Below are 15,198 nucleotides of genomic sequence, written 5' to 3' on the forward strand. Positions count from 1 at the left end.
CCCTAGCTTATTTGCCTCCCGGAATGTTGCTTAGGCGATAACATAATCCAGATCATGGCACCGCGTTGTGGCGGTCTGCCATCGAGACAAGAAGTCCCGGAGATTTTCATCTCTTCGTTGTTGTCTTTTGAACATGGAGTTAATATCATGGTGCACATTGGCTTACAGGCTGAAGCAGCTCAAAAACTTCTCCGTAAGCTGAGTGAAATTGTCTACTAAACTCGAGGGCAGGCTGAGAAACCAGCTTAGGGCCTCATCCTTGAGTGTTTCTTGGAAGGCATGGCACGACTGGGCGTCTGTGTAGCGTGTACTTACAAGTGTCGACTAGAAGTTTTCTAGGCGGGTGTACGGGTCGGAACGCCCGTTATACTTGATAACCTTGAGCGGTTTGTCCCCCGACGAGCGTCGTGCTGCCTGTATTTTTTGGTCTTGGGCTTATATCCTAATTTGTATGAGAAATATGGAAAGTAAGTTTTTATTCAATTCAAATATGGTCGGGTACTATTAAGTAATTTTATATTTTATTTATTACTACATTATCCTTTATTTATTAAAATATATTTTATTAAAATACTATGGTATAAGAGGTTTTTAATACAAATCTCATACAGTTTTTAATTGACGAAGTGAGTTTTGATTATTAGAGTATAAATACAGTTATTTGGGTTTGGACCAATACCAAATGGACATTGACTTCCAAGATGTAAACTCAAGTCTAAGATAGGCTCATCTCTACAAACCCATTAGGCAAAGGAGGTCCCAAAAGTCCAAAACATTACCATCTTCTTCCAGAAAAGGTTAAACATACATAACTTGATTATACAGTAAAACCGTTATGAATTAATAAGTTCGGGACTGATGAAATTTATTATTTTAGCGAGATATTAATTTATCAAGGTATAATAAATATTTTCTTTCACGTTTTGAAGAAAAAAGTTTTACTTTATTCATGCACCGCATTTTTTAGTTTATCAAGGATACCTTATTAAATTTTTAATTGGTTTTGATGTATTAACTTATCCAAAAGTATTATATTGTTCGATGCATTATATTATTTTATTTAATGATAATTAAGAGAATCAGTATAGAATTTTAATGAAATCCTCATAAATGTAAAATTTATTATATAAATTATGCATTATTAATTTATATATTCGATAAGATCTATATGAATTCTAGAGTTTCGATTATCTTATAAATTTAGAAAAATTATTATTTTAGCACATTAGTCTCAAATCAAGACCGGAAAAAGTATTATTTTAGCGAGGTTATTAATTAGGAATTTTCTTAGGTACCTACATGTATATGATACCCACATTTACAAATATGATAACAACTTTGTTGTCATTGTGGTAACACAAATTATTATTTTGGTAATTGTAGTTAATTATAGGTAATTACTTCACTTACAATATTTTACAAATTTTTGAAAAAATTATTGTAAACACGGTAATTTTATTTAATGATATGTAAATATGTAAAATGAATATGATAATGTTGTCAATATCGTAATTTAGTTCAATTAAATTATTGTCAATGTGATAATTTTGTTCAATTATTTGTAAATGACTATGGTATACATCTTCGTACCATAGACAACTCCTATTAATTAATCGGGTATTAATTTAAAGAGATTTTACTATATATATCACCGGCGACTGGAAATTTGGAAGTTGCAGAATGGAAGGGCTAGCAAGTTTGGTGTACTGATATCAAAGGTTAGTGGTTTACCTATTCTCCTTCAAAACCATGAGCCATGACTTTTAAACCTTCACGATTGTGATCAGTTTCAACCCAAACAAGAAAGCCGACGATGCCAACACCATCAACCATTCGAAAAGAATAAATATCTGCATCAACCACAATAATTCAAAGCAATTAACTTTTAATTTCATTGTAGGTCTTGCCAGGGAAGTCTCTGTCACTATTTGCATACCATTAGTCTTGGTCAATAAGCCTTCAAACTTTTACTGCTGAGGAGAACATGTTCCAGGAATCTACCCTCCAATTGAAGCCAGATATTTTATTTTTCTACACTAAAAGCTTGACTGATTAAGATTGAACGCATACTTAATGTAGGCGAAAGGTCTATAAATTAAGTATATTTTGGTATGATTTTAGTTGATTATATGTGCTGCAAAAATTTCCAGACAAAACTTACTTCATTTCCCTAGAGTCATGATGAAAACCATTCTGGTGCTTTTGCTTTGTTCTTTCATGACTATCCTTTTTGATACTGCTTCTGCTGCACGACCTTATGATGACGTTCCTTACAATATATGCTCAGTTGCTACTGATAACTCTGTGGGTGATAGTACGTTTCAAGCAAACCTTGTGAGTTTACTCAATTTCTTGCCTCTCAATGCCTCTGTCTCCAGATTTTATAATGCTTCAATTGGAGATGACCCAGATAGAGTTTACGCTCTCTATATGTGCCTCGACTTTCTTTCAAATGATACTTGTCATAGCTGCATAGTAGAAGCAAAAACACGTATCATGGATGGTTGTTCAATGTCAAAACAAGCAATTGTATGGTTGGAATCCTGTCAGCTGCGCTACTCCAATGAGAATTTCTTTGGCAAATTGAATGTATCCAACAACATTCTTCAAGTCAATAGAAAGAATATTTCAGAGCCAGAAAAGTTTAGGTCTGTTGTGAGACCAAAGCTTAGGGAACTCACTGAGGAAGCGGCTTATAATGATACTTTCCCTAAGATGTATGCCACTGGAGAAGTACCATTTGAAAATGAAACAATAAATGCTCTTGTGCAGTGCACTACCGATTTATCTGGAGATGACTGTTACAAGTGCCTTCAGAGAGCCACAGGACAAGTTTTAGAAGTATATTTCTTCGCCATGGGTGCAAGACTTCTCAGTCCTAGTTGTTACCTGAGGTATGAGAAATACTCATTCTACCCCTACGATGATAAAAAACAAGCTTCAAAGGGTAAGTACTTTCGAAGAGTATCATTAATTCATTATGCATGTTAAAATATGATAAAAATTAGTGATTACTCAATCAATAAATTGTGCTCTCATTAACTACCTTAATTATAGATTTTCTATTATTCATCACAAATTTAGAAATAATGAAGCATTTCCTTTTTGACATATCTAGAATTCATAAATTTTTAAAATTTAAATCAATTCAAAATCGAGATCACTTTATGGTGATTTGAACTTTCCTTTTTTTTTTATTGAATAATTTAAAATTTAAAATTTCATAGGTAATTTAGTTCATTTCAACTATTTATTTACAACCTTAGTTTGAGGTAGAGATAATTTTTTTAATTCCTATTTAGTAGGTTTTTATTTTTAATTACAACCTAAAAATTAGGTATTTATCTTTAAAGCTAACATCTCTTATAGGAATTTTTACATCAACCTGTTTGTTAGGTATTTTATCATTCCAAAGATCTATTTCGTAGGTTGAATTTGAAATTTATACTAATATGCATGTATCTATCTATTAGGTAATTTTCACATCAACCTGTTTGTTAGAAATTCTCTAATTTTAAAGATTTCTTCGATATGTTGAATATTTATATTAATATGCATGTTTATATCTATTATGTAACAACATAGAGTGAACAAATATGAAGGTTGAAACCTAGAACAAAAGATTTACCACACGAAAAATATTCATGGTACAATGATACGAAAAGAAAAGATTTGAGAAAATATATATATATATATATAATGGATAACATACATATCTTATTGATAGATTCAAAAGATTGAAAAAATTGACGAATGATACAAGTACACAACAACCTTTGTGTTCTCTCGTACGATCTATAAAAACTGGAGTAGTGTTTGTATTCTAAAACTCTCATATGAGCTATATAAATAATTTTTTCTCAAAAAAAATATTGAAATCAAATCTTTCAGCAATTTAAAGTAGTGAAAAATCAATGATAGGATTGAATTAAACATGTACAATAAATAGATGCTACGATTAAGGAAACTAAAATGATCAAAATGGCAAAATAGGGTTGTAGAAAAAGAATTTGGATTTAGATTGAAAAAACATTTGGGTGTGGGTTTAATTTAAAAGAGGGACTCCAATATTGGGTATATCTTTAATTTTCTCTTAATTCATTATGCATGTTATTTCACAAGATAATCAAATTATTTTTTGTAAATCCTTGTCAAAATCAGGTGGAAAGAATATTTGGTTGATCACAATCCTAGTGAGCGTATCAGCATGCCTGGCTTTTGTACTTTTTGGTCTCTGTATCTTGCTTGCAATGAAAAGGAGAAAAAGAAAAGGTATTGATATTGTATGCTCATAGAAACTTTAATTTTAAGCTAACTGAATCATTTTCTGATGCAGCGCTTTTCTTTTCTCCATCTTCAGACAATAGTGTAACATTAGGTTTACCTACACTGGTCCATAAAAGCCAATTTATAGGAAGGAACAACATATGCGCTCAGGAGTACCGCAATATCAGCTCTGCGTCTATACTAGAAGCTACTTCCAACTTCTCGGTGTCAAATAAACTTGGGGAAGGCGGTTATGGTCCTGTTTACAAGGTCAGAACAGTTTTTCTTGTCCATAATTTTACAAAAATAATAACAATATTGTTGTTAATAATTTAAAACTCATGCATTGTAGAAAAATTGAATGGATGTATCTATAATATGTTTGATATGACTTTGTTTGATTTGGTCCCTCTCTTCTCAGGGTATCATGACTGATGGAAAGGAAGTGGCGATTAAGAGGCTTTCATGCTGTTCCGAGCAAGGCTCAGAGGAATTCACAACTGAGGTTCAACTGATAATGAATCTTCAACATACAAATCTTGTCCGGCTTTTGGGTTATTGTGTAGAAGGAGAGGAGAAGCTTCTTGTCTATGAATACATGCCAAATAGAAGCCTAGATGTCATTCTTTCTGGTGTGCTAATTTCCTCTTCTCTCTGTCGATCAGTTTAAAGTATTTTCAATTATACAGATAATTATTAGGCAAAGTTCAGCATTACATGATTTCAAGCCAATTTGAGTTAATCAATGATTTTCCACTTATGATGGCTAGATTCAAAGAAACGCGCACAACTTGATTGGACCAGACGTAAAAACATTATTACTGGAATTGCGAGGGGAATTCTCTATTTACATAAGGATTCTCGCCTTAGAATCATCCACAGAGACCTCAAAACTAGCAATGTATTATTGGACAATCAGATGAACCCAAAGATCTCAGATTTCGGCATGGCTAGGATCTTTGCTGGAAGTGAAGGACAAGCTAATACTGCTATAATAGTTGGAACCTAGTAAGTGCTTGGTCTCAACCTTTGCAATTTCAGTTTACAGATATAGTTGGTCATTGAGATACATTTATATTTAAATTTTTCCACCATCTCTCACAAGTCACAAGATAGATTGAAATGGCCTTTTACAGACTTATTGCTTTAGACCTTTAGTGTCAGTGTTCTAAATATTAGATATATCGGTGATATTTAGAAAATGATACGATATCGCTCATATCGGTTGAATATATCGGTTAACGGTCAAATATCGGTCAAACTTTGATTTGTTTTAATTTTTCAATTTTTGTTTAAGTTTTTAATATTTATTTCCTTTTTTTTTTTTGAAAAACTTAATTTTTTTTTTCATTTTTTCATATATATTTTTAATTTATATATATATATATTTTTTAAATACATATTTTATTATTAAGTGTCGTTTGTGTACTTTAATTGTTACAAAATCAAGTATTTATTTTATTTAGTTTACTTAATACTGTTTTGTTAGTTTATTTTGTACATATTGAAGTATAATTTTTATAAATTTTATTGAAAATAAGCAAATCCGATAAAACCGATATATATCGATATATCCCCGATATATCGTTCTACCTCTCTACCAATACGATACCCATAAGCGATATTTAGAACATTGTTTAGTACACATAACTGCTCAGTTTTTGGATGATCTGCTACTGATAATCATTGTGAAGACTTTCGCTCCCCATTAATGTTCCCCTATATCTATTCTAAAAATCCCTATTGAAACAGTGGATACATGGCTCCTGAATATGCAATGGAAGGACTGTATTCTTTCAAGTCTGATGTCTTTGGCTTTGGAGTACTCCTACTTGAGATATTAACTGGGAAAATGAACGCTGGCTTTCATCGAACAATGCGTGCTAGCCTCCCATCATATGTAAGTTTTAATTTATTGCACAACATTTACATAAGTTTCGGAGTAATTATAACACAGAATGATGATATACAGGCATGGAAATTATGGAATGAAGGAAAAGGACTGGAGCTAATTGATCCATTGCTGGTTGGTTCGTGTGATTCAGATGAATTTTTGAGATTTCTCCATATTGGATTGTTGTGTGTTCAAGAAGATGCATATGACAGGCCAACCATGTCTTCTACTGTTGTAATGTTGAAGAGTGAAACGGTAAATCTTAGCCAACCTGGAAAACCTGCCTTCTCCATTGGAACATTCGGTGATGGACATAATAAGGCTGGTGCGGTTAGTAACTCTTATAATGGGTTAACAATTTCCAACATAGCGCCCCGGTAATAGAGCTGATGTTTATGGTGGCATTGAAATTGCCATGCAGCAAGTCCTCGCACAAAGTTATTTGTAGATATGTTGTCCTTAATACTCTTTTTATATACATGTTGTCCATAATTGTCATTACGTAAATAGATATATATTTGATTCAATAATTTAAAATATATGGGGTCAAATGAGAAAATTTGGAGATCCGAATAACAAAAGTCTTATGAAATATACATACGTATGTATTCTTTTACCCCTAGAGTTTCTAATTTCGTACATTGTGGGAACTGCGAACACCCTAATGGGAGCATATCACCTGTGCCCAAAAACCATGTGTCAAACCTGTGCCACAAATTGAAACTTAACCCATCATCACTAACCTAACAACCCACTAATTCTAGCACAAAAATATTATTAAATTAGGAAAATAAGGAAAAACTTTAATTCTTTTTCTCTAGCATCAAGACACCAATTCCAGTTTCTCCATCAAACCTCAACCTCCGCTTTTTGATCTCTGGTTCCAATCCCACAACCAGTACCCTATCTCCACCTCTTATTCGCCAAGTCTAAGGACAGCAATCTCAATTTCTGGCGAACATCATCGGGTTCTTTTCCGCCGCCGTCGGCTCAATAATCCTTTGAAATTCAGACTTTGTAATTGTTTACTAAGATTTTGAATTTGATTTCGTCTCACAACAGATTTGATTTTGTCCTTGATCGATCACTTGCAATATTGATTACCAATAGCAATCAAAATCATCTATATTGTATCAATTGAAGTGTTTCCTCAATCAACTTTCAGTTCACATAATAGATGAAGAAACACAAATTGGGATTAGTTTCCAACTGGGTTGATAATTAAAATTCATAAAATTGTTGTTGGAGACTTGAAGTGAAGGAGCTCAGGGTGGTGCTGGGTTGGGTTTGTTGCAGAAGTGTAGAGATGAAAGAAGAGAAGAAGAACATTGATCGACAAGGAAGAGGTGAAACAATAAATAATATATTTTACTTTTTAATAAAAAAAATTGGTTTGTTACAAAAATTAATCTCAGTTAAGTTGGTGAACAAATGTCTGGATATGAGAGTTTGGCACATGGTTTTTGAGCAAATGTGATGTGCTCCCCACAGTAATTACTCATGTTATCGACTTTCTAGATGAAACAAAACAGGGCCAAAGAACCCTAGCCTCCAATAAAGAAACTTTGAAGCTGACTATTCAATAAAGAAATAGGGCCTCGGACTTCCACACACTTTGAAGCTTACTGTTCAAATAACATCATAAATTTCAGATCGATGAAGATCCAATTGATAATAACTATTAAAATTATTATTTTTAAATAACTCTTTTGGACTTGTTCTTAATGAAGATGGTTAATGATTTTAAGAGAATAAGTGGAGCCATTTACATTTTGTTTATCTGACTTTCAGAGGCAGTTGAGGATATCATTTTCACAGGGAAATACAAGTAGGGTGTGTGTGTGTGGCAAGATTGTTACTCAATCCCAAGAAGAAAGATTCCTGTTAGGAGAAAACAAATTTCTCAGAAGTCAGAATCGAACCACATAAAGAGTAGTATGCAACCTTGGTGCAATTATTGTACACATCAGAAATTACAAAAATTATACATTTATCATACAACTTGTATTAATCATTACTTCAGAAGTACTAGTTTACACGTGTCTTGCTCAGTACATGCACAATATTCCCTAGTCCTTGTTTATAATATTCTTTCTTTTTGGTCAAATTTGTTTATAATATTCAAAGCTTTGAACATTTATTTAATCTCTAGTTCCTATCATAAAAGAATCTCAGCCTTCCTGGATTTAGCAAGGAAGTTTCTATGCATATCCAAGAGCTAACGGTTTGTAACGCCAGAGTTGAATAGTCATAGAGACCTAATTGTGTACATGTTTATTCTAAAAAAAAAAAAACAAATTGTGTATATGTTTGTCTTTCTTGAGCTGTTTACTGAAAAACTGATATAGATCAAGTTTCAGTTATGATTTTCATAATTATACTACTTTTGATTTCTACTACCACTATTGATGCAGATCTTCTTTTCAAAGATTGTCCAGAAACCAGAACCTACACTATGAATAGTCCATTTGGAAATAATCTCAACCTGCTCCTTGAGTCATTGTCCTCCAACACTTCAATCTCTAGTGGTTTCTATAATGATACGATTGGCAATGGCACCGACCGAGTCTATGGACAAGCACTTTGTAGAGGGGATGTGAACTCCACAGCTTGTCGGAGCTGTGTTCATGATGCAAGCAAGGATATCGTCGAAAGTTGTAATAATTCAGAAGCAATTATATGGTATGAATTATGTCAAGTTCGTTATTCCTATATCACGTTCTTTTCAAAAATGGATTATGCCGAGAAGGATCCTGAGAAGAATAAGGGGGAGAATAATGTATCAAATCCGAATCTTTTAGGCAATGTTTTGAAAAGCTTCATGTCAAAGCTCGTGAAGCAGACTGCCTATAATTCTAAGCTCATGTTTGCAACCGGCGGTGTGAAACTTTCAAGAAACCAATCTGTCTATGGTCTACAACAGTGCACTAGAGACATTTCTGGAAGTGATTGCGACACATGTTTAAATTCTGCTGTTACTGAGCTTTTGACATGCTGCTCTACTCGTGAAGGTGGAACCGTTGTCAGTGCGAATTGTAATGTGAGGTTTCAGCTCAAACCATTTTTGAACGGAGGTTAGGGATTTCAAATGTTCTTCTTGTCTATTGATAATCATCCGTACTTGCAATATATTTCTTATATATACATAGTATTACATATTGACCATAGATAAATTGACAGGGGACAAGAGGAAGACCTGGAAGGTGGTCGTTATATGTGTATCCACTATACTATCAGCAGTTCTCATTGTACTTTGTGTTGGCTATAGGAGAAGGAGATTGGAAACTGTTCAAGGTACATGGATCAATTTTTTAGAAGTTACAAATATGTAGGATTACCAACTAAAAATGATTCTAACGTTGCTGCAGATGAAGAAAGAAGCCGTAATGGACTAGTACCTGGATTATTAAACCCTACTGGAGTAACAATCATAGAAGAAAACAAAATGGTAAGTTTTGAAGAGCTGCCATTCATTGATCTAGCTACTATCAGGAATGTTACAGATGAATTTTCAGATTCAAACAAGCTTGGACAAGGTGGATTTGGTTCTGTTTACAAGGTAATACTTATGTAGTGGTAAATGGCTGAACTAGTTCATAGCTGGCTGCCTGTCTGAGCAAGTCCAAATGCGAATGTAATTTTCTAAGTACTCTCAGGGTTGGCTAGAGGGGAAAGAAGTAGCAGTTAAAAGATTATCACAAAAGTCATGGCAAGGCTTAGAGGAGTTTAGGAATGAAGTCACTCTTATTTCAAAGCTTCAACACAGAAACCTCGTGCGGCTTTTGGCATGTGGCTTTGAGGAAGGAGAAAAGCTGCTTTTGTACGAGTTCATGCCAAATAAAAGCCTTGATACATTTATCTTTGGTTTGTTCATTCACCATTAATCTGTAGTTCTCTTTTAAATTTTACTCACTTTAATAATTTACACATTGACAATGACATGAGTTGGTTTAATTACCTCTGAACTTCTTAATTAGATTTGGAAAGACGAGCTGAACTTAATTGGCAAACATATCAGAATATCATTGAAGGAATTGCCAGAGGACTTCTGTATCTTCATGAGGAATCCCGGCATAAGATCATTCACAGGGATTTGAAGCCCAGCAATGTGTTGTTGGACTATGAAATGGTTCCAAAAATATCGGACTTTGGAATGGCAAGGATGTTTTGTGACAACCAGAACACTGCCAACACCAAAAGAGTTGTAGGAACGCAGTAAGTCTCTTCATGTGTACTTCATATGTTTAACATGATTGAAAAATGAAATGAGATTGTGTGCTGATGCTTTATGCTTACCGTGAAAACAGCGGCTACATGGCTCCTGAGTATGCAATGGAGGGACTATTTTCAGTAAAATCTGATGTTTTCAGTTTCGGAGTACTCTTGCTTGAGATTATTAGTGGGAAAAAGAACAGTGGGTTTTACCTAACAGAACATGCCAAGACATTGGTTGAATATGTATGTTTGTTTTCCCCCTATGACTATTAATAGTGTCGCTTAACAAAGTTTAGCTGCAACGCAGGCATCAATAACCACATCACATATATTCTTGATTATTTTATTTGATAGGCATGGACACTATGGAAGGATGGAAGAGGGTTGGAGATTGTGGAACCTTTGTTGATGGAACGATGCCCGAAAGCAGAGGTTTTGAGATACTTGCAGGTTGCGCTTTTATGCGTGCAGGAAGACCCTGAGGAAAGACCAACAATGTCAGCTGTGGTTGTGTTGCTAGGAAATACTGACTCGACTGGTCTTCCTGAACCAAAGAAACCAGCCATCTTTGCAATTGGTAGAGTTTCTCCAATGAAAATGTCTACCAACAATCCTTGGTCAAATGAGCTCACTCTTTCCAGCATTTCACCTAGGTGAAAGAGGTTGCTTGCTAATTATTCTATGAGAAAATGAGAGAAACCCCTAAAGTAGGAGACTCATTTTAAGATAAACTCACACTTTTAATTTACACCTAATTCATATTTTAAATCTTCCATATGAACTATATGTTTGTACTTAAACCTTCCATATTTTAAAATTATTTTTTCAATTTAAACGTCTCGCAGGGGTAAACAGGCCGGCTGACGAAACATCTTAGTGGAGATGTTTGATGCCGTGCTCCTAAGGAGATTGTTCGAGCTCACAAGAAGTGTAAGCAATACTTATCCAATGAAAGTAACTATGTTGAAGATTGGCGATGTGGAAAACGGGCCGGCCTAGTCCATTTTATGCGGGCCAAAACCGTGTTCTTATCGTGTTCGGGCCGACCCATTTATTTATCGTGCTGGGTTCGGGCCGGCTCATTTGCTTAAACATCAAGCCCGGCTCAGTTCATGGCCCATGTCTATGTCGGGCCGGGCCAAGAAGTGGGCCGACCCGGCCCATTAGCATTATAAGACACAATTACAATAAAAAAATATTATGTAATTAGAATATTTGTTTTATATAGCTATTTAGAATAGTAAAATAAATAAAATACTACAACATATTATATAATTTTATTCTTAAAACATTATGTATGTCAAAACAATGACGTTTTCTTCAATACTTTGATAATATTTGTGAAATATTGTAGTTCAAATAATGAAATAATCAAGACATTTTAATTTAAAAGTTCTAATATTCAAGTCTAATAATGATAATTGTTTAAATATTTATATAAATGATATAAAATTATGTGTTTAACGGACATGCCTATGAATTTATTGTGTTCGGACCATGCCGGGCTCAAAATGGGCTCGGGCCAAGTCGGGCCAATGGGTTAAAATATCTCGGCCTGGCCTGGCCCGGCCCATTACAATAACGGGCTCGTGCTTGGCCGACTTTTAACGGGTCGGGCCCGTGTCGGGCTCGGGCTTTTTGTCTCATTTGCCACCTCTATTCAAAGTTGAGGACTTTCAGACAAAGGAGAAACATAATGTAATAACCCGAATTTTTTTAGAAACTAAATGTCGAGTATTTTCAAAGTATTAAACTTGTGAAATTAATTCAAGACGACAATTGGAGGTTTGCGACATTTCGAAACGAAAACGGAAACGTTCTCGGATCGTTTAATTAGAAACGTAACGTTACCGCAACGTATAGATCGACTTTTATTCCGTCGCTCGGTTGCGAAAACTTCCTTCAGGAAAGTCGTAAAGCTCATCGATACGAATTCGTGGACACGTCATGCGTTCGAATCGGACGTCGGACGCGAAAGTTATTAACGTCGGAAGTTCGTTTCCGATTTTGGAAATAGTATAAAAGGAAGGAGAGGAGATTAAAAATCAGAAAATCAGATTTTTTCTAAAAATTAGCTCGGGGTACTGTTCACCCGACCCAAAAACCTTCTCCGGCCGATTTCTCCACCATCCGACGTCGCCTCGTGTCGTGCCACCTATCAAACTGACGGGCTCGACGAGCTCCATCTTTTGGGCTACGCCTTGCACTCCGGCGACAACCACACACGGTGTAGCAACCGCCGGAAGTTACTGCTGTGGCGGCGCCGCCTCCTCCGGCCACCATGGCTCGAGATTCTTAGGGGGTTTTGCTTGTCTCAGTCCCAGCAACATTCCCACAAAAGGAATCGAGCCAAATCGAAGTGTAAGTACCCGAATCAAAATTTCAATTTCTAGGGTTTGTGAATAGTGCCGATTTTATGTTCTTCGTTGTTTGGACTGTTTATGCTCGGATTTAGACCTTGGTGTCAACTAGGAAGTTGTTGGAAATGTTGTTTAGGTTGTGGTGGTGAAATTTTGGTGATGATTGGTGGCGGTCGGTGAACAGTAACGCCGAATGAATAGTAACTCGCATGAATAGTGATCTGTAACAGTAACTGTGAATAGTGATCTGTAACAGTAAATGTGAACATTGCGTGGTAAAAACAGTGCTATGAACAGTGTTCGGTAAAACAGTAATTGTGAACAGCGGTTTAGTAAAAACAGTGAATAGTCATGAACAGTGTTCTGTGAACAATGTTTTATGAACAACATTTAGCTGTGCTGAACTCGTTACCTGATATTTTAAGTATCATTTTCTAAGCATTTATCGTGCTATTAGGTGACTGACGAAACGAGTGAGGAAATTACTTTCAGGGTCGTGGAAGTTGCACGCAGGAAAGAAGGTGAGTAAAAATCTCACTTATTTACGAATCTACCCTTGTGGTGATTCAAGATTTTGCAAGAGTTTTTAAGATTGAATTACGACACGTATACAATATAGTGGATTACATATATATCGTATAAATGGTAATAAGTACATATATATATAGTTTGCTATATTATATACTGTTATAAATTCATTGGGATTTGTCATTTCGATGACGAGAATTAAATATTGAGCATGTGATTTAATTTGTACAATATGAGGTGTGATTATTGTACGTGGATTTAACATGGTGTTTGTTAAAACGTTTTGTCTTCGGACGAGTTTTGTTTTCGAATGAGTTTTGTCTTCGGACGTGTTTATGAAATATGACATGTATATGATATAATGGATTATATATATATTGTATAAATGGTAAATATGTACATATATATATAGTTTGCTATATAATATACTGTTATGATTTTATCGTGTTTTATGTCATTTTGATGACGAGATTTATATATCGAGCATGTGATTTTGATTTGTACAATATGATGTGAGATTATTGTACGTGATTTTAACATGGAGATTGTTAAAATGTTGATTTGTCTTCGGACTTGATTTTTAGTACAATATGATGTGAGATTATTGTATGTGATTTTAACATTGAGATTGTTAAAATGTTGATTTGTCTTCGGACGTGATTTGGTACAATATGATGTGAGATTATTGTACGTGATTTTAACATTGAGATTGTTAAAATGTTGATTTGTCTTCGGACGTGATTTGGTACAATATGATGTGAGATTATTGTACGTGTTTGGCAAGTCAGAACCTAGCCTTTGGCCGGGCGAAAGTTACGATACAGTTAGAGCTCTAGTCTGTCCGCCATAGTACTACATGGGAGGTAACGGGTGGTTATCTGCTCATGAGTACTCAGATTGTTTTGGATGTTGGGTAGCGGGTGGTTACCCAATATCACCTTAGTACTACATGTGAGGTAACGGGTGGTTATCTGCTCATGGGTACTCAGTTTATTTGGATGTTGGGTAGCGGGTGGCTATCCAATATCAGCGGTGTATTACGAGAGGGGTAACAGATGTGTACCAGCGTTCTTGGTACCCGTATTATAAATGCATTTGGGTAACCAGAAGGGTTACTTAATTTCTCATAAGCGCTTCTTTTCTTTGGGACAACCAGATGGGCCGTCCACTGACTCATGAGTGCATTTATATTTGTTTGATTTGTGGATTTTCGTATATATTGATATGCGAGTTATATATTTTCATTTTACTCATACGAGCTGTAAAGCTTACCGGGTTTGTGTTTACAATCCCGGTGCACCAATTCGATGGTGTAGTGGATAACTCTGCAGGTGTGGATTAGCGGGAATTGACGGACCGCTCAGAGGACTTGAAGTTATTTATCTCCAACTTGCTTGAGGATTTGGTGTGACTATCTTGTGAGGATTATACATTTCCAATTGTTATAATGTTGAATTATAAGTTTGGTTTGTAATAATTAGTTTTTCTGAGTTGCATTGAGAACTCAGTAATGATCCGCTGTTACACTTTAATGATTTCGATTTATTTGAGATTATTTTGTGTTTAACGACTTTAGAATTTTGAGTTTTTAAGCTTGAAATTTTAGGGTCGTTACACATAAAGCCGGTCTTCAGGCTCATTCCACTTTTGATTTTGAATAAGATCTATGTCGATTGATTGTCATTATATCGCTTATTTTATTTAAGCTTTTAAGTTTGATTTGTAATGGTAGTATCGCCATAATAAGATTTTTTTGAGTCAAGTGTTTATTTTTCAAGAACAATATTAATGTATGATTATTTTGGCAACTAATAAAAGTTTCGGTTTTGGTTCATTGTTATAAGAATGTATACAAGCGTTACTTTGTTTTCCTTAAAGCATGAATCGTTTGGAATCTATAAACGGAAGGATTCATAGAACTAAATTCCACAGGTT

At 34.8% G+C, this 15,198-nt stretch overlaps 1 protein-coding gene across 1 annotated transcript; it reads left to right on the plus strand.

The window, feature by feature from the left end:
- Positions 1 to 2,085: 2,085 nt before the first annotated feature.
- LOC126787520 (uncharacterized) lies at positions 2,086 to 11,742 on the plus strand. Its single transcript, XM_050513390.1, has 15 exons — positions 2,086 to 2,947; positions 4,162 to 4,272; positions 4,337 to 4,536; positions 4,688 to 4,898; positions 5,037 to 5,274; positions 6,019 to 6,166; positions 6,239 to 6,539; positions 8,509 to 9,234; positions 9,341 to 9,454; positions 9,529 to 9,719; positions 9,817 to 10,024; positions 10,138 to 10,375; positions 10,468 to 10,618; positions 10,730 to 11,028; positions 11,221 to 11,742. Exons 1-15 carry the CDS (start codon positions 2,179 to 2,181, stop codon positions 11,237 to 11,239), a joined length of 3,924 nt encoding a protein of 1,307 aa, XP_050369347.1. The 5' UTR covers positions 2,086 to 2,178; the 3' UTR covers positions 11,240 to 11,742.
- Positions 11,743 to 15,198: the final 3,456 nt, after the last annotated feature.

This window comes from Argentina anserina, chromosome 3 (assembly GCF_933775445.1).
Source record: "Argentina anserina chromosome 3, drPotAnse1.1, whole genome shotgun sequence".
Lineage (NCBI taxonomy): Eukaryota > Viridiplantae > Streptophyta > Magnoliopsida > Rosales > Rosaceae > Argentina > Argentina anserina.